We start from the raw sequence: 27,804 nt of genomic DNA, 5'->3' as shown, positions 1-27,804 counted from the left end.
AAAAATTACTATAACATATTTATAAAAACAATTAAGGCAGATAATAAAATTACAACTGTTAAGCTAGAGGTTAAAAGATAGTTAGCAACATATGGAATTATTATTAAGCCTTCTGCGCTAGACATATAAGCACAAAATAGAGGCGTAGAACGCTTAGGGGGTGTAAATAAGGAGAAAGCTCGCACTATGCAACTTAACGCTAACCTCTCTTAGGAACTGTAGTTAGAAGTTACAAGAGCTGCAGTATACCTCTATAACAGAACTCTAAACTATACAAACTATTAGATAACACTATATAAAATATTCTTTATATAAGTTACTTTTAGTAATAGGATAGTAACATTATTATATAAACCTAATCTTGCACACTTTAAAGTATACAGCTATAAGGTATTTGTAATAACTAATAATACACACAGAGGTAGATTACGCCTTTAACACCTAGATCTAAAGGTATAGATTAGTTATCTAGTAGGATACTAATTATTAAACATATATTAAATATAGATACTATTACTTACTAAAGTAATTATTACCTAGAATGTTATATTTAACAAACTGTTAATATTTAATAGAGAGATTGAAGATCTAAAAGCTAGCCTAATGTTTAAGACGCTAGAGGAGATAGTAACACATGTTAGGACTATTAAGCCACTAACTCTATACTAGTAACTAGAAACAGAATCCTTCTATAAAGACAATGTTACTAAAGAACGTTTAGAAGAACAAAACAAAGTAGACTAACTAGGCTACTACTAAGGAAGGAAGATTAGGGATAATTACCTAACACCTCTATCTACACTACTGTCTATAGCACTACTTACACAGTTAATAACTAGAGAACAACTAGATCTAACGCAATAAGTGTCCTTAACAACTGTCCCCTAGGCAGCAGCCTTTATAGTAGGAACCTAAGCTATTTTATTAGACAATATAGAGGAGAAGTTATAGACAAGGCTAAAATAATAAGAATACTTGCTACAGGCTTAAAGCCCTATTGCAGTTAACTTCTACCTTTGCTAACTTGCTAAACTAAGCTTAAGGATCACCTAATAGGCAAATTATTCTAAGAGGCTAAGTAAGTACACCTTGCAAGTTATTAGAATATGAAATTATAGTTAGAAATACTATTAAAGAAGATTAAATTAACAGGATAACGTATTCAACGGGTAAGTCGGCCACACGGGCGAGTCGGCCACTCTGCTAAGACTACACCAACATTCTACCTTATAACGCGATAACTTAACAACAACATAAACCTACGCCCTTAAAAGAGGCTGCAATACAGCTTGCGCTCTAGGCACTTAAACAAGACGCGAACCTTACTATATAACGCGCTGCAGCTATATATAACACGCCTTGCAGCATACTACGCAATTAATATATAGGACAACCTACATAAGCTAATTATACGCCAAGTTAACAGAATATAGATTAGACTAAGGAGGATGTAATTGCTAAGTACATTCTTAAGCTAGATGCACAAGGATTTGCCCCTTACCTAGCTGCTGTAGCTAATATAGCTAATTCTTTGCGTGCTAAGCGCAATATAGGCCATGTTAGCATAAACTAGCCTAATACATTTGTTAAGCACTGCCCTAACCTTAAAGTAAAGTTTAATTATAAGTACGACTATAAGAGAGCCCTCTGTAAGGATCTAGAGATTATATAAGGCTGGTTTAGGCTTATAGTAAATGTTAAAGCTAAGTATAGCATCTAGAATAATAACATGTATAACTTTAATAAGACAGGCTTTATAATAGGCTAGATATCTGCAGGAGTAGTTATTACAGGTTTAGAGCGTTATGAATAGCTAAAGGCAGTGCAGCAGGGTAATTAAGAGTAGACAACAGTTATATAGGGCATTAATGGCATAGGGTAGGCTATTCTACCCTTTATTATCTTTAAAGGCTGCAACTACCTCTCTGCCTAGTACAAAGAGGATAATCTGCCCCATAATTAGGTTATTAGAGTCTCTAAGAACAGATAGACTACTAACAAGCTTAGTCTAGACTAGTTAAAGCACTTTAATTCCTATACAAAGACGCGCACCTAAGGAGTGTACTAGCTGCTCCTTATTAACAGCCACAAGAGCTACAACTCCCTTAACTTCTAACAATACTATAAGGAAGTAAACATTATTACACTGTATATGCCTCTACACTTATCTTACCTCTTATAACTACTAGATATAGGTTATTTTACCCCTCTAAAGAAGGCATATAGGCGCTAAGCTAAGAATCTTATACACAACTACATTACTTATATTACTAAAACTAAGTTCCTATTATGCTTTATAGGCGCCTACAAGGAGACATTTACTTCTAGCAATATCTAAGAAGGCTTCTAAGGCGCTAGAATAGTCCCCTTTAACCCAGAACGGGTTATAATAGGTCTTAATGTCTGCCTACGTACCCTACCGCTACCTACTGTAGAAGATAAGCCCTGGCAGTCCTAAACCCTAAGCACTACCCTGCAATTAGGGTCGCAATTAACGCTGGTTTAAGAGAGGATTTAAAGGCATGCAAGCAGCTTACTAACTTTAATAGTTAAGGCCTTTAAAAAGCTTGCTAAAGGCGCAGCTATAGTAGCGCATAAGCTAGTGTTGGCTTAAAGGGAGATTACTAGGCTTCAAGCAGCAAACAAGGCTGCTACGCGACGTAGATCGCATAAAAGAAAGTGGTTGCAGCAGGAGGAAGTCCTAACAGCTGAGGAAGGCCTTTAATTAACTACTCTAACTAAGTTTAGGGCGCGTAGTGATAGTAAGAAGGTAAGGAAGCAAGTATGTGTTAAAGGAGGTAAGGCAACCTAAAGACGCTGTAAAAAGTGCTATAATGTAGGGCATAACTCGCGCATGTGTAAAAAGCCTAAAGAAGGTGTTACTAAATAATATTATATACTGTACTACTATAAACAATGCTAATGTAGGCCAATGTAAGCTATAATAGGGTAGAATGTTAGTGTGGTCTTAGCAGAGTGGCCGACTCGCCCGTGTGGCCGACTTACCTGTTAAATACGTTAATAGATTCTTAACTGTATATAGGTATACACATATAAGCTTAATAAACACTATTATTTACTAACGTGTAAGGCGCAACTAGTAGTTAGAGGTAACTAATAACAAAACGTGACCTTATAAGACACTTATGCAGCTACGCTTACTAGCTAATTACTTTAAATAATAATAGCAATTACAGCTTACTATAATATAGAGCTAAAATAATATAATATTATAAACGCATTTGTCTATATAATAATAGATTAAGAAGTTTACTTAAAAATACCTAAAGGCTACTAGAAGCCTAGAATAATTCTATAAATAAACAAGGCGTTATACAGTCTCCGTATCTCCCTACTCCTCTAGTAGAAAGAATTTACCACAACGCTTAAGGTACTAGGGTTCCAGATTGTACCTTTTAAGCTGTGCTGCCTAATTAGAGATAGAGTTATTATTTTCTTCTATGTTAATAATATTATACTTGCGTACTACAGAGACAAGGAGCGCAAAGCACAAGAAGTAATTAGATACTTGCAAAACAGTTACAAATTTACTAGAGGAGACAACCTTTAGTGATTCCTTAACATAGAAATTATCTAAAAAAGAGAAGATTAATTAATTAATTAATTAATAAGTTTAACATCCTGTGTAAGTCTAAGACTATATAAGACGAGAGCAGTTAAGCTACTTTAGTAATTTAAGGAGTGTGTTTCTTTAAAGGGATAGTAAATGTGTGTTCGTAGTCCAAAAGTAAGGGCCTGTGCCCTAGTTTGTTGAGAAGAGCCGTTGCCCTGTTAAATTAGGGTTATGTAGTACTATCCTACAAGTAGGTAGTTCTAGCGTTTGTTGTTTGTTGTCTATTGCTAGCTATTACTATTGCAGTCAACAGTCTTTGTATTGTTGTTGTTGTTGTTGTTGTTATTGTTTATTTGTCTATCACTATTGCTAGTAGTAGACTGCTAGGGGTGTTTAAGCCGTTGCTTAGTCGATTTTGTAGGATATAGCTAGGGATATAGACCTACTACTTTACTAAGGCAGCAGGTATCTATAGGCCTAAGGAGAGAGCTGTTGCTTTGTTAATATAGTGTTCGTATTAGGGGTAGGTTTAAGCTGTTACTTAGTTAATTTTGTTGTCTAGGTATAGGATGTTAGTATAGCTAGTTATAATAGGAGGTATTTGTAATAAAGTAATAGCTGTGTAGCAATTACTAGGCAGGCAATAGCTATAGCTAGGAGTTCTCTGTTTGTTGTGCCTTCGACCGGTCTAAATCTTTAAGCGCACAGGCTATTGCAGAGATTTCATCTTAACTAAGACTAGATAACCACTCTGTTCAGCTTACAATAGCCAGCGCGCCTTTTCCAGCGCCTGCACTACAAAACAGACGCTGGAAATAGATGTTAGGAAGGCATGTTTGTAATATTGGGATGAAAAATCGATGGAAATCGACCTTTCTCCAACTATGAAAAGTTGGTGTTTGGTGAAAAGAGAAGATTAAAAGATCTAACTATTACAAGCTGCATACTCAGACAAGATTAGCTACTTAGCTAATAGGCAAGATATTTAACACAATACTCCTATAGCAGCAATAGAACTTTACCTAAGAAAGGGTCTAGCAGCGCTAGCAGAAATTAATAAATATTAACGCAAGATTAGGTTGTTGCTTTTTGCCGCAGTTACTACAAGGCCAGACATCGCTTTTACTACCTTGCAACTAGCTTACTTTCTAGTAAATCTAGGACCTAAGCACTATAACGCTGCGGATTAAGTACTACTATACCTCTAAGAAACCAAACAATAAGCCCTATAACTAGGAGGAGCAGAAGGACTACAAATTACAAGTAACGCTTTGTTTACAGACAACACCCTAGATTGCAAAAGCTTACAAGGATACGCTATAAGACTATTTAGTAGACTTATTACATAGAGAGCTAACAAGCAAGACATAGTTACTACATTAACAACTAAAGCAGAGCTGCTAGCTCTCTTATTAGTAGCTAAAGAAGTACTCTTTATATTAAGACTACTCTACAAACTCTAAAAAAAAATAGATACGCCCACTATTACTATCTAGTTTAATAATAAGTAAACTATACACTTAGTAACAGAGAAAGTTTCCTGTCTCTAAACTAAACTTTAACATGTAGATATCTACAACTATTAGATTAGATAAGAAGTATCTAAGGGTATAATTAAGATAGGATTTGTGCAGTTAGTAAATATAATTGCAGACAGCATAACAAAGGTCCAACTAGCAAACAAATAGGAGGGTTTCCTTTAATAACTTAGCCTAGCTATTACAGAGCTAGTACAGGTCACAAATACTACACCTCTTTTAGAAATTTAAGAGCAACTTAAAGACCTTATATTTATATAACTACTAGCTTAATAAGTCTCTAAGCTAAAGGGGTGTGTTAGATAGAACAAGCTCTAGCAAGGTTAGATCTGTACAATCGAGTAGGGACCAATAGGCTTAGCACACTAGCGAAGAACCTAAATCTCACTAAACACAGGGGAACAGGAACATAGAACAACAATTAATATTATTAAGTTACCTCATCACATTTTCATTATACCATCTAACAGGACTCTGCTAACCTTCCCTAAGTAGTCTGTTCTAGACCTGCTACTGTAAACAAGGACATTCTCTAGGTACGTAGTGGCATAGTTGCCTAATGTCTCCTAAAGCGCGCTGTTAATGTAACGCTAGAAGGACGCTAGTGCTCTAGCCAGGCTAAATAGGCAGACTAGCTACTTAAAGAGCCTAAAATAAGTACAGAATGTAGTAAGGTGCTAATCTCCTTCTGTAACATAAATCTAGTAAAATGCTGCACAGATATTAACCTTAGAGAACTACTAGGCACCCCCTAGTGTACGCAACATCTCCTTAATAAGAGGAAGCAGGTACTAGTTAGTAATTGTAATACTATTAAGTGCGTAATAGTCTACGCACATACGCTACCTGCTAGAGGATTTTTTAACTAGTAGGACTAGGGCACCTGCTAGGGAAGAGGAGGCGTAGATCTACCCGTTGACTATTAGTGCTAATACCTGCTTCTGTAGCTCTAGTAGCTAGTCCCTTAGCATGTTATACAGAGGGCCCTAGAGTAGAGGCTTCTTCTTCCTAGAGTAGTTGCGTTGTAACTGTATGTAGTAATCTATCTAGCCCCTATAGGGGGGAAGGCTAGAGGCCTTACTCTTATTAAATAGGTCCTAAAACTAGACTAACTTAGGGGGGAGAGGGTCTACCTCCTCCGCCGTCCCTTACGCTCCTAGGGATTAAATTAAGAGGATTTTAGTAATGTTGTAGAGGCTTGTAGAGACAAACCAGTCCCTAGGCAGGTGCTTCTAGAGCCTATTAGCTAGAGACTTTTTAAACTTAGTTACTAATAGGAGAGCTATATAAATATTTACTATATACTGTAAGGACTTATAGACTATAAGGTTTCCTACCTGTTATATCCTTAGTATGCCCTATTCTACGTCTAATACCACACCCTCTTATTAAAGCTAGAGCTTCCCTAAGATAACATCCTAGCTTAGACCTAGCACTACGTAGGCTACAGCCTGTAAGCGCTACCTGTCTAAGTTATACCTAAACAGGACTAAACAGGAGATTACAGACTTTCTACTAGTACCTACTACTTATACTAAGCGTTGTAGCAGCACCTTAATAAAGTCTCTTCCTAAGCGCGCCGCAAAGTTATTACTTACTACGCTAAAGTATTTACACTCTAAGTCTACTAGCATATTAGCCTAAGTTACTCTATTAATAAATAATAGAATATAGAATAGAGGCTTGTCTATAGAGTCTGTAATAGCTTCCCTAGCAGCCTGTAATACCCCTACACTAGTAGTTTCCTCTGCTAATATACTCCTACAGCGCTCCTAACTTAGACTTATATTAGGAGCAGCTAGTTTCCCCTATACAAGCTAGCCTCTTCCTTACTTAAGATTATTACTGCCTGTACTGTAGTTACTACTGCGTTAGCACAATCCTAGTAAATATATCTATGTTCGCTGTAACAGGTACACAGGTTAGCCTCCTAGTGTTGCTAAAATACCTTATTAGGAACCTACATAGCCTAGTTAGGAGCAGACTACTTCTAACTCCTACACTTAGCACTACTACTAGTGCGCACTATAGACATAACTGTTATCTTAACATTACTATCCCTATTACGCTTAGGCAGCGCCTAGGTAGGGCTGTAGCACAGCTAGTTTTCTATAGCTATAGTCTTAACGTCTACCGTAATAGACCTATACTCTATAATAGCTACGTTATAATCTATATAAGTTAATCCTTAGTTTATTACTATATTACAGATGTTTGCGCTTAGGTCCTAGCAGAGCTTTAATAGGCGTTGTTCTCTGTCCTAGTAGAGGCTGCTACTTTGCACTAGCAGCTGCTTAAACTAGATAAAAAAGTCTAAGAATAACTTGTTAGGACCTTAACAGACGCTTTCTAGTTTCGCCTAGGCCTGTTCCTAGCTGTAGTTGTTGCTGTAGCAGAATTCTAGGTATACTAGAAAGTCCTCTAGGCTCTACACACCTTAGGTACTGCTAATCTTATAGAATAGAGCTACATCTTGTTATATAGATGTACTAAGCTAGAACTATATAAAGGTAAATATGTCCTATAGCCTACTAATAAAGGACATATCTGCCTGTAGCTTATATTCTATTATAACCTACTACACTTTAAATAAGGATTTATTTCTAGTAAAGGCCTTACCTATAGGAAGAAGTTTCCTATAGGCTGCAGACGCCTATATAGGGGCATACAGGCCTAGAGTAGATACTAAAAACAGTACTTTATAAGGCAGGTTAGGGGCTAGGGTAGATGTTAATAGATACAGCGTTGCTTCTAAGGAGGATAATAGGACTGTAGACGTAGGTCTAGTATAGGCGTTAGCTGTTTATACTAGAGACTCTATAAACGTACGTATATTAGAGTTATTACGTTTAAGTAATACTATACGCTTATTAGTAGTAGTTAAGGCTTACTATAAGTTTATTATAAACTGCAATATCTAGGCTATAAATTCCTAAAGGGTTAAGGGGACAGATTTATCTAAGGGGTTATTCTAGGAGCCAGCTGACATAGTATAAGTGCTAGCTGTTCTCCTAGAAGAAGAGATACAAATGTTATAGACTAGCCTTAGGGTAGGATGTAATAAGGGTTAATATAGTATTGTATCTCTTAAGGAGGTAACACGTTGTGTGTCCTTCTAATATGTCTGTAGGGCACGTGACCGCCCCGTCTCGCTTAAGGCTTAGACAAGGTCTAAGCCCATAACACTATCTAGGGTGCTCTTAGTTTAATTAAAGAGTCTGTAGCAAATTATAGTACTTATGTACTAAATAGCAGCAGCTTATAAGGTACGTAGGTAGTTCCTATATGTTTTCTAAGTCTAGGTATCCTAACCATACAATAAGGTACCTTTGTTAATTACTATTTCCCTTATATATTACTATTTTTTTAACTTCCTATTTATTTTTACTATTAGCTTAGTAAGAGAAGTTCTTCTAGATAGGCGTTCTAGAGTTAGCTAGTTCTAATAGTAATATATAGAACACTAGATAGATCTTTATATCCTTTAGCAGATGAATTCTATAGTTAACTAGACTTATTTACTTTAAAATAAAAAAGGGTCTAACTTTAATATAGTCTATTTTTTTTGTTAGTCTTTGTGTGCAAAGGTTTATTGAAAGGAGATAGACTTTATCCCCCTCTTTTAGCTAAGGTGCTGTTTTTCTTTTCTAGTTAACATATAAGATTGCTTATTCTTAAGCCTTACTAATATTTTTTAGCGCTTTCTTGTGCACTTCTTTTAGTCTTACTACTAAGGATATTACTAATTTAGTCTGAATTAGCGTGTCTAGAGTTCTAGTAAAGAGATTTAGGTGCATCTTATAATTTAGGAAGAACAGTAATTTTTCTATTACTTCTAATAATTTATTGTTATTTGCAATTTGTGCTATAGGTAATAGTAAAACCTAGTTATCTTACTGCTGGTTGTTGTATATCTGTAGGTATGTTTCTATAGTCTAATTTATTCTTTTAGTCTATCTGTCTGTCTACGGATAATAGGCTGTTAAGAGCTTCTTTTTAGTACTAATAGCTGCTAAGAGCGTAGTCTATTATTTTAATGTAAAGAGTTTATCTTAATTGCTAATTATTAATTCTAGTATGCTATAATGCCTTATGTGTTAATCTAGGATTACTTGTAAAAGCTACTCTGCAGTATAGCTATATTAAAATAGTATTATTTTAGCGTACTTAGTAAATCTATTAACTATAACGAAAATTAAGTTGTAGTTATATCTAGCTATAGGGTCTCTTAAGATAGGTAGCTCTATAATAAAGTCTATTATAATGTTTATCTATAGTACTGTAGGTAGCTCTATTACCTACATTTCTTTGTATTTTGCGTGTGTACTGTGTTTGTTTTGCTTATAGTTAACACAGTTCTTAATGTATCTAGTAACCTTGTCCTTTATATTGCTAAACTTGTAGTATTACTTAATAAGTTCTATTATGCGTGTAATTCTAGGGTGTCTGTATAGCAGGTTATTGTAGTAATTAGCTCTAATTCTGTCCTAAAGTTTATCTAGTACATCTAATATAATGCACTAGTTGTTTTTAATTTGCATTATATTGTTTAGTTGCTGTAATAGTCTAGGTAACCTATTATTGTTAATTCCTAGTACTGCAAACTAGTTTAATGTCTTTTCTCTAGTAAGGTTGTGTTGTCTGCTAAGCGCATTAGCTCTACTATTATCTTTGCCTAGCGTATACAATATCTTAAATTTATATTATCTAAGTATCTTAGACTAACGTATATATAATTGATTTAAGACCTTAGTAGTAGTAAGGTATACTAGGTTCTTATAGTTAGTATAGATAGTAAGTTCTAAGTAGCTTTCTGCGTATAGTTAATAATGTTCTAAAGCTGATATAATTATAAGAAATTCTTTATTATGCATATTATAGCGTTCTTTAGGTCCTAAGAACTTATATAAGTAGTAAGTAATAGGGTGCTATAGTCTATCCTTTTCTTATATAATATATGCGCCTAATATAAGATCTAAGGCATTAGTTTCTATACGTATTAGTTTACTACTATAAAATATAATTCATATAGGAGGTATAATACAGGCTTACTTAAGTGCCTTAAATACATTGTTCTATTCTTATCCCTACTTATATAGTGTATCCTTCCGCGTAAGCTTTGTTAGCAGGATTGCAATCTTAGAGTAGTCCTTAATAAAGCGTTAGTTAATGTTAACAAATCCTAAGAATTCCTAGATCTGTTTAACTGTTTTTAGTGTCTGCTAAGTCCTAACTACTTCTACTTTTATTAGACTATTCTTAACTCTGTGTTGTCCTATAATATACCCTAGATACTTAACTTTCTTCTTATGCTATTTACACTTCTTAGGTTTAAGTTATAGGTCTGCCTACCTTAGGTATTCTAGCACTTCTATAATATGTTATTTGTGCTTTTCTAGTATCTTTAAGTATACTAGGATATTGTCTAGGTATACTACTATAGGTCTGTAAAGGTGTACTCTTAGGATTTTATTAATTAACTCTTAGCATATTGCTAGTGCGTTTATTAAACTATATAGCATAACTAGGTACTTATAGAGTCTATATTACGTCCTAAATACTATTTTCTATTCTTTTCTTTCCTTTATGCGTATAAGGTTGTACGCGCCTTATAGATCTAACGCTATAAAGTACTAAGCTCCTACTAGCTAGTCCTATAACTTTGTAATATTTAGGAGTAGGTAGTAGTTTTTAATAGTAATTTTATAAAGCTTCCTAAAGTTAATGTAAGGTTATAGCTTACTATCCTTCTTAGGAACAAACATAATTAGGTACCCTGTAGGTAATTCTAATCTTCTAATAAATTCCTTCTTAAGGTTCTCCTTAATATACTTGCAAAGTACTTTAAGTTCCTTTTCTAATAACTAATATAATAGCCTAAAAGTTAGTGTCTTTCCTTTCTAGAGCTTAATCTTGTAGTTCTAGGGTTTGTACTTAGGTAGGGCTTTTACTGTAAGCTCTTCTCTAAATATCTCTGCGTACTATCTATACACGTTGGGGATAGCAGGAGGGACACTCTTCTCCTTCTTAACTCTTACTTGATAATCTGTAGGGCGTTTAGCATCTACAGAGTTAACTACTCTATCTTAGCACATCTTATATGTTAAAAAGACATTATTAATCTCCTTTTTATCTACTAGCTACTATGTGCGCTGCGTAGGCGTAGATATATTAGTGCCGCATTTATATCCTTCTAACAAAAGTCTTTCTTATGCCTAGTCTATCTTTAGGTTATACTTTTATAACTAAGGAAGTCCTAATATAACGTTGTGTGTAGCCTTTGTAAAGACATCTAGGTTTATTTCCTTATAGTGCCCCTATATCTGTAGGGGTGCTGCTATTACTTTAAGTATAATTAGCAGTTTGTCTAGCATTAATTTTCTATTAGCTACTTAGAGTAAGTAAGGATTCTCCTTATAAGAAAATCTAAGTCTAGCTTACTATATTACTGTTCTAGATATATAACTAACTTATACTCCTAAGTCTAAGAGTGCTGTTAAGGCTACTCTATTTAGTTTAATAGGTAGCTTAAAAAGTTAGTTATTCTTAATGCTATTAATAGATTAATCCCTAGGGCTTATAGGCGCTGGCCTAAAAAGGTCCCCTCTATACTAAACCCTTTAAACTCCTTAGTACTACAATGCTCCTTACAATCTGTGTTAAGGCAATTCTGCCAGCGTACGTTGTAGTAACTTTTATTAACTACTAGCTGTATTTATATTATAGCCTGTAGGTTATCTGTTCTAGGAAAATATACTTTCTAATGTTTATTAATAAGATATAGTTTACATAGGTTATTATAACATTAGTACTATTAACTATAATAGAGGCTTTATTATGCTAGGAACTATCCTACACTAAGCTTCTTATTATAGTAGATTATATATTTGTCCTTAGTGCATACTATCTACGTAAGGTTTCTATATTTTAGGTTTTAGTAGTCTAAGATGTACTGTAGTTATAGGCTAATTATTAGTAGTACTTCTTTCTACTTCTGCATACGTTCTAGGCTAAGCTATATTTCTTACTTACACTAAAGCAAGTCTTTAGCTTCTTCTAGGTTATTAGTAAACTATTTGCTATTATTAATTTCTTTTTTAAACTAGTAAACAAGCTATTAGAGTTCTAGGTTATTTCTGTAATTTTAGGTACCCCTACAGGACGAACAAGTTCTTAACATATTTAGTAATAGGCTTCTTTATTGTTACGCTTCTAGCGTTGTTAAGCTATGCGTTCTTGTTTACGTGTTAGTAGGGCGCTAATTTAGTTAAACTCTTATCCTAAGGTGTCTAGTAGGTTGTCTATCTTTTGCTGGTTATTGTTAGAGTAGTACTCTGTTTCTTTGCCTGTCTAGGCATTCTAGTAGGGTGTTACTACACAAATTAGAGGTACAATATAATTGTTATTATCCTCTAGACTAGACTCTAGTTCTTCTAGCAGTTATCCTATATTATTAGTAAGAATTTCCTATTTACTAGTATCTGTATTATTATAATTACAGGTAAGTACATTTAATTAGTAGTAAACCTTATTTATCTAGTAGTCCCTAGCAAAGTAGCCTAGTTTACTACAGTTGTAGCAGTCCCTGCTGCCTCTACGTTAGTTACCCCACTTAGGCTTCTTATTCTATTGCTTTAGTAGTCCCTTATTAAGGTTTAAGAGGTCTATTACTTTAGGTCTGTAGTATCTACTCTAAGTGTTGCTGTAGATGCAATAACTAGTATTTAGCTAATTACAGCCTTCTTACTATCCTTAATCTAAGTTGTTGCGCTACTAGTTCCTTAGTAGCAGCCTGTTAGTAGCAATAACAGTAGTACGTGCTCTAGGGTTATCTTAAAGTTCCTACTAAAGTTTATAGAGTTATATGTTAATATTAATAGCAGTATTAATAAGCTTATTAAGGGTTTCTATACTTGCGCTAGTGCGTATAAGTTCTTTCTTAACCTTAGGCTTTAATTCTTTTTAAAACATAGTTATTAGGGCAGTGTTGTCCTAGTTAGTGTTAGCAGTAAGCTGCTAAAATTCTGCAGCGTAGTTTGCAGCTACCCTGTCCTATCTAATCTTCTAAATATTATATTAAGCAATGTGTAGTTTATTAGAGACTCTAAAAATTTGCTTAATCTTTTCTTTAAATAGGTTAAAGTCTTTTATCTATTTATCTATATTGTCTAGGGCCTTACTAGCTTAGTACTACTATATAAAGAGCTTAATCTAGGTAACCACTTTACTACGTATATAGCTAGCTGTAAGGACTACTTATTTAGCCTTAGGAACCTTCTTACCTTAGAAGGTAAAGAAGAGGTCCTACTATATAAGCTAGTTATTAAGCTTACTACAATCTCTATAGTAAAGGTTAGGCTTATTAATGTTTATAGTGCTAGTAGTAACAGTTATATCTATGTTAATGTTGCTAGATATAGAGTTACTAGAGGTAGCACAGGATCTAATAGTACTTATCTTAGGGGTGTTTAAAATGTTAAAGTTGTACTTTAGTTAAAGACTGTAAGCACTAATTCTATTAGTTCTTAGGGATAAGTACTAGTAGATTAGTTAGGGTTATTAACTAAGCAAAGCTTGTAAAGATAGGGTGCACTAAATAGTACAGAGTAGACTATCTAGTTTAAGCGAAGGTTAAGATTCTAAAGATAAACTTAATTAATAAGGTTAAATACAAACTATAAGAATTATGTTCCTACTAGCTATATACTAAGGAGATGTAATACTTATTAATAAGTAACTAGAGTTAGTCTAATAAAAATGTATAAGGGTGCTTGTAGATAAGTATATTATACTATGCTTATTAATAAGCAGTTATATATATTATGCTTGTTAACAAGCAGTTATGTAAGAACCCTTTCTGTCCTGTCCTTCTCTACTGTTTGTTCCTTTAGGGCGGAGTTAGGGGTCTTGGTTGGCTGGTACTTATGTTTGTGCCGTGCCCTAGCACAGGATTGTAACGCTAGGTACAACTATAACTTAGTCTTTATTATAGTTAATAGAATTACTAAGTGCGCTAAAATAATACTGTTTAAATAAAGTTATACTGTAGAGTAGCTTATATAAGTGTTTCTAGATTAACATATAAGGTATTATAGCATACTAGAATTAATTATTAGTAATAAAGATAAGCTCTTTACAGCAAATTATTAGACTACACTCTTAGCAGCTGTTAGTACTAAGAAGAAACTCTGAACATCCTATTATCTGCAGACAGATAGATAGACTTAAAGAACAAATTAGACTATAGAAATATACCTATAGATATACAGTAACTAGCAGTAAGATAACTAGGCTTTACTGTTACCTATAGCATAAATTGCATATAACAACAAATTATTAAAAGTAATAGAAGAATTACTATTTTTTCTAAATCATAGGATACACCTAAATCTCTTTACTAGAACTCTAGACATGCTAATTTAGACTAAATTAGTAATATCCTTAGTAGCAAGACTAAAAGAAGTGTATAAGAAAGCACTAGAAAATATTAGTAAGGCTTAAGAATAAGTAATCTTATATATTAACTAGAAAAGAAAAATAGCACTTTAGCTAAAAGAGGGGGATAAGGTCTATCTCCTTATAAAAAACCTTTACACATAAAGACTAATAAAAAAACTAGACTACGTTAAAGTTAGACCTTTTTTACTTTTAAAGCAGATAAGCCTAGTTAATTATAGACATAATCTACTAAAGGATGTAAAGATCTATCTAGTGTTCTACATATTACTATTAGAACTAGCTAACCCTAAAACGCCTACCTAAGAGAACATCTATTACTAAGCTAATAGTAAAGATAAATAGGAAGTTAAAAAAATTGTAATGTATAAGGGAAATAGTAATTAACAAAGGTACCTAGTTAAATAGTTAGGATACCTAGACTTAGAAAATATATAGGAACTACCTATATACCTTATAAGCTGCTGCTATTTAGTACATAAGTACTATAATTTGCTACGGACTCTTTAATTAAACTAAGAGTACCCTAGGTAGCTAGTAAGGCATATATGCCAATAGACGCTACAGAATAGTTAGAATTAACTTCCTTAGCTAGGTCTAACTTGCTAGCCTTAACATTTCTATTTGCTAAATATAGTGCCTTATGCCACACACATTTATTTACCTATTTTAGGATTTTGTTATTATATAATAATTACGTAATTATAGTTATAAGAAGTAACTAATTTATTTCTACCTTTTTCTTTTACATCTTACAAGTCTTATCTAATAATACCTAAGACATATTTATATATAGCTTGCTAGCCTTTATACACTTAGTATACTTTAGACCTTTTAGACTACTTAGTATAATATAGCACTTATAGCTACTAAAGAAGTAATAATTATAGGGGACTTTAGCAGGTATATTAGCTTAACAGATTTCTAATATAAGACAGATATTACAGGCGTGTAAGAACATCTTAACTTACAGGTTACTAGATATAGAGATTATAGATTTTATAAAACTCTAATAGATAATTATGTAGCTGAAGGACAAACTAAAGAGGAAGGGGGGATAGTGTTACAATTCTGTGCTAGGGTACAGCACAAACATAAGTACTAGCTAACTAAGACCCCTAACTCCGCCCTAAGGGAACAAATAATAGAGAAAGATAGAACAGAAAGGGTTGTTATATAACTACTTATTAATAAGTATAATATATATAACTACTTATTAATAAGTATAGTATAATATGCTTATCTATAAGTACCCTTATACATTTTTATTAGACTAACTCTAGTTACTTATTAATAAGTATTGTATCTTTTTTTAGTATATAGCTAGTAGGAATATAACCTTTATAGTTTATATTTAACTTTATTAATTAAGTTTGTCTTTAAGATCTTAACCTGTGCTTAAACTAGACAGTCTACTCTGTACTATTTAGTGCACCCTATCTTCACAAGCTTTGCTTAGTTGATAACCCCAACTAATCCACCAGTACTTATCCCTAAGAACCAATAGAATCAGTGCCTACAGTCTTTAACTAAAGTACAACTTCAACACCTAGTCTAATTTAATGCTGGCGTTAGCTAACTTATAGATAATGCCTAGCAGCAGTACTATCCTATTACTACACACACACGCTATAAGCGTCTACTAAGCTTAGTTACTATTCTAGATAGATGCTTTAATTTCTTCCTTTATCTATATACACTTACTAAATATATGTTTTATTCTACCTATAATGCTAATTATAAAGCCCTTCTTATCTATATTATATATGTAGTAACCCTTAATAGAGTATTTAGAGATTTTGTGGTGTAGTAGGTTAAAGTAGTGCTTATATTTGTTGTAGGAATTAGCATTATAACATAGTTAATCTATCCTAGTAGAGTAATGTAAGATAAGATAGATAGAGTACTTATTAATAAAGCAGGTACCCTAGCTCTTACTAACTAGATTTTAAGCCACTAGCAACGCAAAATTCTAGATTATCTCTCTAGTAGGTAGTAAGTAACAAGTACTAAGTAACTCTATATACTTTATAAGCTCTATCTCCTGTTATAGTGTTAAACGTTACTAGTTAATATCCTTAGTCTCCTAGTAGTCCTAAACGCGCTTGTGTCTCTAAGCTAGAGTTACGTAGTTAACGCTAAACCTAATAGCAAAATGCTAATACATAAGTTTTTTACCTAGTTTTAGCGTATTAATTGCTGTAAGCGCTTTGTTAATAGCTGCTATAGTTGTTAAGTTACAACGCGTTAAAGTATGGTGTAGTTGTGATGATTCGGTTGTTGCGCGACTCCGGTCGTTGCGCGCACGGACACGGTAATTCTTGTCGCAGTTGGTTAGAAGTTGGTCCAAGATCATCGACGTGCGCAATTCTTGTAGACTTCAGGTGCCGCAGCATCCTTGCTCTGGACGACGGTTTCGTCCAGAGCTTGGTCGAGGCTGTTGGAGATTACGCTCCTGTGATCTGAGCGTGTGACTTGCACGTGAATGGGAAGGTGGGGCCACGCTAGCATGCAGGGGAGGGAACGAAACCCGGTAGATGTCCGTGAACAAAGCTTCAAACACCGAAGCCTGAGGCGCTCAACATCCACCAAGAAAGAGCTAAAGAAGTGGAGACATGTCAGTCGAGGTACACTTACTCTCAGAGCCAGTACCATCGACACGCACCCCCAGACCTGCCAGCGCGACGCACAGCTGCCCGTCATGTGGAACGACTGTTATCGCTAATATGGGAGACGTGGAAGAGGCGAGGAGAACGATCAAAAAGCTAGAAGCGCAGATGGATTCGCTCAGAGAGCAGACTGTAGCTGCAGGTATGTTCGTGAAGTTTGCGACGCCTCAACGTCAGCCACTTGTATGCTGACCAGTCATGCAGTCAACAAGTGTGCCAGTTACGAAGACCAGCTTCGCACTCTAAAAACGACACCACCTACCAGCAATGGGGCGGTGCGAAACAACACATCGGAACCTTTCGACGCCTCCTCCCCGGACGGCCGTCCGTCGACATCAGCCGCCTCAGCGCACACAAGGGCAACATCTCGCTTCTCGTTCCTCACCAGCAGACTAACGTCGCCTGTCAATCCAACCACCGCACCACCCATACCCGCGCCGTCGGGCGATGCCGATCTACTCCACGAGCTTGAACGCGAGCGCGCACTTCGAGCGAAAGCGGAGGACAGGGTGCGCACAATTGACTCGGAGATCGAAGAGCTGAGCGTTACCTTGTTTTCGCAAGCAAACGAGATGGTAGCTGAGGAGCGTAGAGCAAGAGCAAAGCTAGAAGCCCGAATAGAGCTCCTTGAGCAGAAAGACAAGGATAAAATGGCGCGGCTGGACCGTTTAGAGAAAGCAGTCAGTAGGCTGGACCGTGTCAAGGCGCTGTTGAACAAGGACGAAACCGCGGACACTGCGAACGTAAACCTTGCGCCTCGATGAAGGTGTTCTGACATTGACACATTGCCGCTGGAGATGACTGCTGGACCGGTCATAACTTTCCAACCCTATCACGTTTGACCACGATCAAACCTTTAGAATTCTTCGCCAATTTGTTTCAAGATACCCAGGATACATTTGGTTTTCAGCGTTGGAGCATGGCAACAGGCGCACTGGCATCGTTTTGCGTGGGCTGTATCAGAGTGGCGAGGAAAACAATGAGCAGAAAGAGACATGACATCAATACATGTAATGTCAGTCAGCCCTAGAGCATCGTCGACAGGTATAAATGCATGTCAAGAAACGAAAATTTCGCTTCGCACCAAACGTAACGGATATCCAAAACACATTTTCCATCTAGACGCTTACGACTCGACACTACCCGCCGATCTTTCCATATGTACTATACGTCCTATTTAGCGGCTGCACACCATCGCTTCTCTCTGCACTTGTAACCTCATGTACTACTGTTTTCGTGATCCCGCTATCAGCTGCCCCCGGAAGCATGTTTTTCTCACTGTCGGCGTCGTTTCCCGCAGTTGATCGACCCATTGGTTTGCTGTAGGGTTTACTGACGTTGTATAGTGGTATGCTACCTGGCGTCTTTGATCTTGTCATGAAAGTTGATGGAAAGACTTCGCGGAATATTTTATCAAAGACCTTTCGAAGAGGCGGCAGACTTGCAATCAGAATGCCGACTGAAAGCTCATTCGCACTCCAGATCGTCAAGTTGACACCTTCCCAGGTAAGATCTTTTGTTTTCTTTAATGCACCGAGCTCGATGGTCTTAAAAATAGAGCACACTGTGGCTCTGCAGTAACAATCAGCTGATTATCACTAAACTGTGACAGATAACTTACACCAGGCCCAGCGTGAATACGACCCTCAGGCCCCATTGCGTTCGTTTTGCCAGCTGAATGGTCGAGAGATAGAGTATCGGCGCGACAACATATACAATGTCAGTAATGATGTTGCTGACACCTTGCGCATGCGTCAGAACTGTATGGCCTTTGTACCAGCAATATCCTTTCACCGCACGATTCCAGTTGGCCTCAAACGGTACGCAATTCAATAAACCCATACATGGCAATATAAAGTTAAAGACTGTAACCATAAAAATTGAAACCCAGACGATAAGCATGTAGATCGTGGAGAACTTCAGGGCGAGCAAGTATGCGCAGATTGACCATTCGAGGACAGCAACGGCCATTAGATTGATCACCTGTCCAACCCATAAGTAGTAGTTGTACGATTCGATATCGTCGGGTTTCCTGATTGAAGGGTCGGCGATGTGTCGACCTTGAGCGAGACCTGTGGTTTTGAAACGAAGGCCCATTGTTGTTACGTTCATGAGCTACGCCTGCGATCAGTACTGCCTGGTAAATGCGCGAAGTCAGATTTACACCCGCCAAGATCAAGAGATAGTCGCAGAACAATAGCTTTCGCTTGTTCATGATTGCATATACAACCCGCCAAGTGAGCATCAATGTACTTAATATCCCGATGGTAATGGTTGCACCTAGAATCTCATTCCTACGGTCCGGCCATTCTTGCTGTGCATTCGCCATCCTGGACACTGGGTGAGGGGTCTGAGATGCCCAGGACGTTCTCAGGTAAACACTCGATTGAAGTGTAGAAAGACGGAGTGGACCCGGAAGACTAGAGAAGCGAAGCTACGAGATCGGCGAAAGACGTACCCTCTTCATAAGGATAGCTTGCGGATGCCTCTAGACCATTTCTGCAAGTGAGCTACCCTGCAACACGTAGCCAAGGGAGCACGGTGAGGTGCGGTCCTACATAGGCTCATCTCCCGCTGGGCTCGACTGATTGCGAACCGTTGCTTCCCGCGCACCAGCGTCCAAGAAAATCGCCGATCGTAAGTGTAACGGAGGTCTTCACCGATTCAATCTATTGGTACGTAGACTCGACGAGTCAAGACCGCAAGGGTAGTCTTTCGAAATTCGCAAGCCACGAGCTCCATGTCGATAGGCTACTTGTCTGATCGAAGGTGTTGAGAAACGCGGTATTTTTCGAGTAAGGATTTCAGGAACAACTGTTACTCAGTCTGTCTTTCAGCCCAAGATGAGAGACCAAGACGACTTTTCGTATGCCATCTGACTTCTTTGTAACTTAGCTATGCACGGCAAACCTATTCAAGCCATCATCACCGACCCACAAGCAGGGTTGTCAACAATCAAATGGATTCAATAATATTGTTTTGATTTTGTTTGATTATTCAAAACAATTAAACAAATTGCCGCTGCCCTCAATAATCAAACAAAATCAATATTCTACCTTCTAATTATTGAATGTGTTTGAATCTGTTTGAATATTTAAGCAAGGGTAGTAGAGAGGGCTAGGGATGTTATGTGGTAGAGAGATAGTCACGTGACATCACGTGATTAGAGCTCAGCCAAGGCTGCCCCTACCTTCCTAGCCACCTGCCAGCCACCTGCCCCTTTTTTTCAATATTCAATCAATCAAACAAACAAAACTAGCCAATTAGAGCTCAATTTTCAATCAAACAAAAGCCCGTAGCTAAAAATTATCAAACAAATCAAACAGAGGCCTAAAATATTGTTTGTTTTGTTTGTTGACAAGCCTGCCCACAAGGGTGTTTGGCTCATTGATATCCATACGAAGATCTCGACTGGATGTAGACTATCGATAGGAGAAACTGCTGCCGACGAAGGCACGTCCCGCGACTGACGTGAAACAGTGGGCTGCAAAGTGATCAGGGTTTCCTCCCGTACTCCATAGGATCTGGAGTACTAGGCCTCGGCAAACCCTAATTCACGGGAAAAGTTGACTCGTGGGACACCGTGAATTTCGGATTTGGCAAGCCAAGAGCCTCTATAGCGAACACAAGAGATAGGATGGCGTGTCTCAGGCCGACAATCATTGTGGTCAGACAACAAGCTAATATCACCAGTGAAATCCATTCAAAGGGACGGTGAGCAGTCTGCTGTAAGGCAATAGTCTCGGTTGTGTCTTCTAGTATGCGCAGAGCGTTCTGGTATTTATGCGGCGCAACAATATTCAGACCAAGAAACGGCATGGCAAAAGTCTTGGTACTGATCTTACCTGAACACAGGAAAAATCTTCTCACTTGATATCCACAGCCTCGACAATCATTGCGGGTAGTTGGGCCATCTCCGTGGTGATGTGATCGCAATCTTTTGTGTGGCGATGAAAGCGCGTTTCGAGCACAAATCTAGCAATGCATCGATGTACCACCCAGCATCCAAGCCCTTTGTAATGTCTATGCCCCATGACGTTGGGACTCAAGGCAATTGGGGCGCCGCAACAGGCGGCAAGACCCCTGCAAGAGCCGAGCCTCGTAGTGGAGCACTATCATACAATCTAATTTCGCCTTCCACAGATTCGAGAAGGTGCGGAATTGCCCTTCTGCAGCCAGGGCTTCCACCCATGGCCAGAGCTGAGTAGGCTTCGCCTCCCGGACCAGTGCCAAAACGAGTGTCAATAGGAGATTATTCGACCTCGTGGCAACCACATGTTTATAATGTCTGCAACGTCCGATATGCAAGGGGCTGCAACCGCAATACTATCTCTGTGATTTATTCGTTGTTGCACAGTGTCTCTCGGTTTTGCTCAAGATGCGCTCTTCCACTCGTTTCGCTGTTGCGCTTCAGCTTTTGGGCATATCGACCGCTCTCCCTAGCAACAACCCGGTTGAGATCGAGACCAGGGCTTCGGATACATACGACTGTGTAGTTGTAGGAGGGGGAGTCACTGGATTGATCGTCGCAAACCGCTTGACCGAAGACGCAAAGAGTAGGTTGAAAATTCCATACCACGAACCTACACTAACGTACTTCGTCGCTAGACTCTGTACTCGTTATAGAAGCAGGTGGCGCATATGACAATCCGAACATTCGTTTGCCATATGGCGCGACTTACGCGTTGAACACATCACTCCTGTGGACTGGCTATGTCTCTCAGCCTGAGCCGGCCCTCAATAACAAAACATGGAACACTCGTGTTGCCCAGGTACTGGGAGGTGGATCTGTTGTCAATGGAATGATGTACGATCGTGGCTCTGCTGCTGACTTCGATGCATGGGAAGCGTTGGGTAATAAGGGCTGGGGCTGGAGCGGCATTTACCCCTTCTTCAAGAAAGGTGAGGTCACCTTCTCAGCCCTGTCAGTCGACACAACTAAGCAAAAATTTAGGCACTGAGTTCATTCCTCCCCCGCAGGAGCTTGTCGACGAGTTCAACATTACCTGGGACCCTTCGGCGTATGGCGCTGGTCCTTTGAAGCTTGGTATCGCCGACTTCCAGTATCCAGATATCAAGAGTTACTGGGCAGCTTTTGAGGGTGAGGGTGTACGTAGGCTTGTCGATGGTAACAACGGCGACAATGCTGGCGCATCGTGGTACCCCAACACCATGAACCCTAAGACTGGAGAGAGGCAACATGCTCGTCTTGCCTACTACGATACAGTTGCCAGTCGCTCAAATCTCCACGTTCTCCTTGAAAATGTCGCGACGGAGCTTGTATTTGATACCAATAGCAGCAAGAAGCTTGTTGCTCGTGGAGTCAAGGTCACTGACAAAAAGACGGGTACCACCAAGACTGTTTACGCTAAGAGGGAACTCGTCCTCGCAGCTGGCACCGTGAACACCCCAAAGCTGCTTCAACTTAGCGGTATTGGCCCGAAGGCTACCCTTGAGGCTGCAGGAATTAAAGTCAAGCTTGAGCACGATGGCGTTGGATCCAACTTTCAAGGTATGTCATGAAGCTCTGGTGCAATTGAAAAAAATCCATGCTAATTGGGTCCAGATCACCCTTACACTTCTATGGGTAGGCATTCTCGAATCCTGTCATTGCGCAGACATGTTACTGACACCTCCTAGGCTTCACCATCTCCAACATGAGTACGCCTGATCCGACATCCTTGTCCAAAGATCCCGCGTTCAATGCATCCGCTTGGGCAGAATACAATGGTAACAAGACCGGACCCTTGACTCAAGCCCGCGGAAACGCTCTCGCTTTTATCTCTCTTCCCCAAGTCGCACCAGCCAGCTATGCCAACATCTCTACCCAAGTTACCGCCCAAGCAAACGATGCCTACCTTCCTGCCGTCTACAAGGGCAGCAAGAAGCTTCTCGCAGGTATTGCCGCCCAACGCAAAATTCTCGCTGGCCTCTACTCCAATACAAAAGCAGGTATCGTCGAGCTTGGCATTCCTGCCGCAGGTAGCGGTGTTCTTGTTGCATTCCAAAAGCCCCTGTCTCGCGGCACCATTTCCATCAATGCGACGGACCCACAAGGCGCACCTCTGATCCATTACAATGCCATGACGAACCCTCTCGACAGGTCCATGCTCGCAGCATGTGTGCGTTACGTACGCCAAATTTGGGCACGCCCTGAAATCGCGAAGTTTAACCCTGTTGAGACGAGCCCTGGTGCGCAGTACCAGACCGATGCGGAGATCATCGACCGCTCGATTGAGCTCGGGTCTATCTGGCCGACACTGAGTCACCCCATTGGTACCTGTCCCATGATGCCTGAGGCTCTTGGAGGCTGTGTGTCCGACGGGCTATTGTTTTACGGGGTCGAGAAGCTGTCCATTGTTGATGCTTCGATTATTCCGCTCGTGCCTTCGCAGCATATTCAGTCGACAATGTACGCTATTGGCGAGAAGGCTGGACACATTATTAGCAATAGGCATTGAGTGAGACAGTACGTGATAGCATTACTTGGTGTATATAGTTGAACGACTTCGTTGACCCAACCGAAGTTTGTGCTTGTTCCTTATAGACGAGAGCGTCAGGGGAAAATGAAGTGATATTTTAAAAGCACTGCAATCTTAGCAGCGCTCTTCAATGCCTGCTTGGCTATTGAGGCCAGATATATTAGTGTTGGTGTAAGCAGGGTTGAATTAGGGAAAAAAAAAACCTCTAGATGTGCATTGATAAAGTGAATAGAGGAATTTAAAGCCTTCCAAAATCACAGACGATAAACAAGGACTGACCGAGTATCAATGTATAAAGTACCCTGCAAGTTGTCGCGGTAGGATGTCATTACTGTTGTTGCAATTTTACAACTTTTTGAAAGGAGTTTAACCAACTAGTAGCGGACAGACTCGACGTGAACATCACCCTTCTTCTCGTAGCCACCAGCATAAGAATCCTCTCCAGCTTTGTCGGCATCGATGATGGCAACCTCAGCCTCATCGCCATCGAAAATCTTGGCAATCTCCTCGAGAGTCGGACCCTTGGTCTCGACGTAGAAGAAGACGACGAAGAGTAGTTCGAGGAAGATCCAGACCTTGTGAATGTGAGTACATGCTTCTAGAGCGATGGGCTTGGAATGCTACTTACGGCGTAGATTGTGTAGAACTTCCAGGTTGGGTGGAGGTGGTCGAAACCCAAGGGGTTGACGTATTGGTTAATGGTCAATGCAACCTGAATGAACAGATTCATGATCATGAGACCCTTAGCACGGATCTTGAAAGGTAGAATCTCGACTGTGTAGGCGACGAGCAGACCAGACCAGGCAAGAGCGTAGGCGACGGAGAAAATCCAGATCATAGCAATGACGGCCTGACCGGCAGCCTTGCTCTTTGTGGCTTCCTGCTGCGAAGAGCAAATCGTCCAGATGACGAATGTAACGCACATGGAGGCAGTAGCAGTGATGAAGAGCGGTCGACGACCGATCCTGTCACAGAGCAGAGCGCAGGAGACGGAGACGATGAGCGAGAGGATAGTGAGACCACGGTTGAGACCAAGCTGGGTATCACCGTCGGTAATACCGATACTTTTGTAGACGTCAGTCGCGTAGTAGGAGACAAGACCATTGCCGGACCACTGAGAGAAGAGACCGAGAGACGCGAGAAGCAAGAGCCTGTATCTGTTGCCGCGGGTCTTGAAGAAGTCGAAGTAGGAAGAAGTTTTCTTGTACTGAAACTCGATGCGAAGGGTCTCCTTGATTTCGGCGTATTCGAACTGGACAGTGGGGTGGTTAATATCACCATTGGCGTGGTACTTGCCGAGAATTGCAAGGGCTTCTTCGTTCCTCTCCTTTGAGATGAGCCAACGGGGCGACTCAGGAATGAACCAGATGAAAGCCAGCTGAACGACAGAGGGGAAAGCCTGGGTAAGGGCAGGAACACGCCAGCACCAGTCGCTGTCGATACGCTTGGTGCCGAAAGTCAGCCATGTGCAGATGATAGCACCAACGTCCCAGAGACAGTTGTAGACGGCAGTAACACGAGCACGATGCTGAGGGTGGCAGAGCTCGGTGAGCAGCAGTGGAGACGAGAGCTGGGCAAGGGAGTTGCCGAAACCCATCAGGAAACGTCCGCCCATGAAGTAGTCAAGGTTCTTTGCGGCGCCCTGAACCGCAGCACCAACGACCATAATAGCACATCCGATAGCGATGGCCGACTTACGACCGAAGTGGTCCGCAAGGAAGGGAGCGACTGGGAGCGAGGCGATGGAACCGATCGAGTACAGAGCTGTTAGCAGACCAAGAGTCGACCCCTTGGGATCGTGGAAATAAACGGTCCAGTGATCCAAAATACGCAGGTTATTAAGCATAGATCTACCAAATGTTAAGATCAGTGTAATAGTAGTTCATTGCTGAAGTGTTGCATACCCGTCGTAACCCGTGGTCGCAGAAGCGAGACAAATAATGAAGGCCCAAAAGTAAAGCTTCCTCAAACCAGCATCGGACTTCCAGTCGACTCGTGCCAGATGAGGAGCCTCAGCCTGAGCGATCTCAAGGTCGGCACTCTTTTTCGCAACGGCGCCTATTTTGGGCTTAAACTTGTTCATGACCATATTGGTCGATTGTTGTCCAATTGAGTGAGGGAAGGAAGTTCGGGAGGACCTAAGGAATCAGACTCCACAGCAGCTGGATGTATAATTGTCCTCGTGCCAGGAGTGGGCTGGTTTCAGCTGAGCCTGGATTATTCGACGATGTTGGGATACTTCATATATATGCTCCACCTCATGCTAACATTAAGACGAGATGATCGTTAGCTCTAATGACGGCTGGGCGGACCGGTTAAATTTGCATTACAACCGTGGGGCTGATCATATTGGGTAAAGTGAGCGGCGAAATGCTCAGACGCGTGCAGCTGATCACTTAGCTTGATGGTGCTTGATGGTAGGTTCCTTACGTGTCGATTGTAGTGGTACCACTGTCACGTCGGTCTTACGATACGACAGGCCGGGCTGCATTGTTGCATCTATGGCTCGTGCGGTAAATCTAGCAACTCGATGAATAGAAGCGTTTGAGGATTGCATGTCGCTTGTTGGGCCCGCTGTTCTGGAACGAGCTTCTCGTTCCTGAATACAATGTGTCCTGGAGTCACATTGTACAATACGCCTCTTGCGAGAGTTCGCGACTGCGTAGGGTTTTCAGAAGAAGTCCCCGGTGAAGACATGGAGCTACGGCTGAGTACTTTAGCCAGGGTGCATCCCCAGACCCCAGACCACCTCGGCCAGCAGCGAAAAGCGCGGGGATGGTGACAAGTGTTACCCCAGAAGGTCTGCGACCCGCCTTCGAGACTAACGACCAAGATCATCATGAGACAAGGCGCGGTTGGTGGAAGATGTGGTATAGTGCCGAAAGTGGGGCTTTGGTTAGCTTCGAGCACGTGCCCAACCCCCAGCTTCCCTTCATGTGGCATCTTTCAATCGACCCACAAAACAATTTCCCGGTCTGGCTTTGCATGTCACTGTCCTTTGCTCGCTGGTGGCGGTCATATCTGCCGCTCTGTCTACCAGTGTATGCCTGATCGTTCACTCAATTGATGCCAATAATGACAGACATTTGCCTTTGGGGTTGGTTCCCCACGACCCGGTTAGCTTGTTAAATTGGTAGATCTGGCTGCATAGATCAGTGCTTGATCAACGCCACCCTGATCTCTTCCAATTAACTTCCACGACTTCAGCCTCCTCCGCTGACCGCTGACGGGTGGCTGGTCGACATGTTTCTTGATTCCACCCTCGCTCTGGGCATTGAAGCGGCTCAAGTTAACATCTTTCAGTCCATCAATATTACCCGGCAGTGCTTCACATCTTCTGCCATCCAATAACTCTGTTCGTGGAAACTCATTGGAGATAGTCCAGCTCAAATTCTGGAGCGCGCCTCAGTGCGGATATGCCATCGAGTTGACAGACTCGCCAATGCCTGTATTGTATCGGCAACGTGTATGTGCCTACTCATGGACAACGGTGCGGCGCGTGAATGCACAGGGTTTTATCACATGTATGCACGCTCATCTTGTCAGCAGAATGATCAGGCACGTGCAATTATAACTGAATACACGCAAGAGCTACACATGCCGCTGTTTATTCTTGTCCAATTATTGATATTCAATGGCATGTAGCGCTTTCATGGTGCGTCTAACATACATCTATCACCAACTGCTAGTGCAGTGCATAGTTGTCCCTCCATAGTCACCGCACATTTGCACACTCAATGATTCTTATACACTGCGAGCGGTACATATTGCTCACCATGACAGCAATAGGTAGACGGAGTCCACTAGAGTCTCTCGTCTACCCTTCTAGCCTAATAAGCATCACTATTTCGTGTTCACCATTGACCATTTTCATGAGCCTAAGATGTGATACCCAAGCCGCAAAGTCGATGCATTGGAGACCGCCGGACATGCGGTATGATCGCCAAAGCGCGACCGGATACGGTCGTAGCAGGCGGGAGTTGTGTTCCACAGGCGATTGATCGGTCACCGGTCAGCAACTGAACGATGTGAGTAGCTTGCCACTGTGAAGGTGCTCCTTGTCTGTTGTGTTCATCCAAACGATT

The 27,804-nt window shown here is 40.0% G+C and overlaps 4 protein-coding genes across 4 annotated transcripts, besides 23 other annotated features; 2 read left to right on the top strand and 2 right to left on the bottom strand.

Moving 5' to 3' along the window:
* Positions 1–835: part of a mobile genetic element that runs on past the window's edge.
* Positions 1–1,014: part of a mobile genetic element that runs on past the window's edge.
* Positions 984–1,156: a mobile genetic element.
* Positions 1,142–1,257: a mobile genetic element.
* Positions 1,155–3,024: a mobile genetic element.
* Positions 3,020–3,477: a mobile genetic element.
* Positions 3,200–3,235: a tandem repeat.
* Positions 3,478–3,591: a mobile genetic element.
* A 17-nt stretch (positions 3,592–3,608) lies between these two features.
* Positions 3,609–3,630: a tandem repeat.
* Positions 3,610–3,767: a mobile genetic element.
* Positions 3,768–3,803: 36 nt separating this feature from the next.
* Positions 3,804–4,474: a dispersed repeat.
* Positions 3,852–3,895: a tandem repeat.
* Positions 3,896–3,924: a tandem repeat.
* Positions 3,925–3,946: a tandem repeat.
* Positions 4,475–4,497: 23 nt separating the features above from the next.
* Positions 4,498–5,420: a mobile genetic element.
* A 160-nt stretch (positions 5,421–5,580) lies between these two features.
* Positions 5,581–8,297: a mobile genetic element.
* Positions 6,395–6,438: a tandem repeat.
* Positions 8,298–10,628: a mobile genetic element.
* Positions 10,629–13,820: a mobile genetic element.
* Positions 13,821–14,070: a mobile genetic element.
* A 1-nt stretch (position 14,071) lies between these two features.
* Positions 14,072–16,116: a mobile genetic element.
* Positions 16,116–16,885: a mobile genetic element.
* A 409-nt stretch (positions 16,886–17,294) lies between these two features.
* EKO05_0005337 (uncharacterized protein) lies at positions 17,295–18,001 on the top strand (the record flags this gene model as incomplete). Its single annotated transcript, XM_038940216.1, has 2 exons — positions 17,295–17,379; positions 17,442–18,001. 2 exons carry the CDS (start codon positions 17,295–17,297, stop codon positions 17,999–18,001), a joined length of 645 nt encoding a protein of 214 aa, XP_038798354.1.
* Positions 18,002–18,376: 375 nt separating this feature from the next.
* On the bottom strand, positions 18,377–19,452 carry EKO05_0005336 (uncharacterized protein; the record flags this gene model as incomplete). Its single annotated transcript, XM_038940227.2, has 3 exons — positions 18,377–18,809; positions 18,859–19,352; positions 19,402–19,452. The coding sequence occupies 3 exons, from the start codon at positions 19,450–19,452 to the stop codon at positions 18,377–18,379; spliced, it is 978 nt and encodes a 325-aa protein (XP_038798353.2).
* A 1,011-nt stretch (positions 19,453–20,463) lies between these two features.
* Positions 20,464–20,490: a tandem repeat.
* A 1,125-nt stretch (positions 20,491–21,615) lies between these two features.
* EKO05_0005335 (uncharacterized protein) lies at positions 21,616–23,698 on the top strand (the record flags this gene model as incomplete). The annotated part of the gene is made up of 5 exons (XM_038940148.1): positions 21,616–21,793; positions 21,846–22,139; positions 22,192–22,749; positions 22,804–22,824; positions 22,878–23,698. 5 exons carry the CDS (start codon positions 21,616–21,618, stop codon positions 23,696–23,698), a joined length of 1,872 nt encoding a protein of 623 aa, XP_038798352.1.
* Positions 23,699–24,093: 395 nt separating this feature from the next.
* Positions 24,094–25,808, bottom strand: EKO05_0005334 (uncharacterized protein; the record flags this gene model as incomplete). The annotated part of the gene is made up of 3 exons (XM_038940202.1): positions 24,094–24,294; positions 24,348–25,569; positions 25,624–25,808. The coding sequence occupies 3 exons, from the start codon at positions 25,806–25,808 to the stop codon at positions 24,094–24,096; spliced, it is 1,608 nt and encodes a 535-aa protein (XP_038798351.1).
* Between the last annotated feature and the right edge of the window lie 1,996 nt (positions 25,809–27,804).

Source organism: Ascochyta rabiei, chromosome 8, assembly GCF_004011695.2.
Source record: "Ascochyta rabiei chromosome 8, complete sequence".
Lineage (NCBI taxonomy): Eukaryota > Fungi > Ascomycota > Dothideomycetes > Pleosporales > Didymellaceae > Ascochyta > Ascochyta rabiei.
The sequence above is the reverse complement of the archived record's forward strand: the minus strand, read 5'-3'. Positions and strand labels throughout refer to the sequence as shown.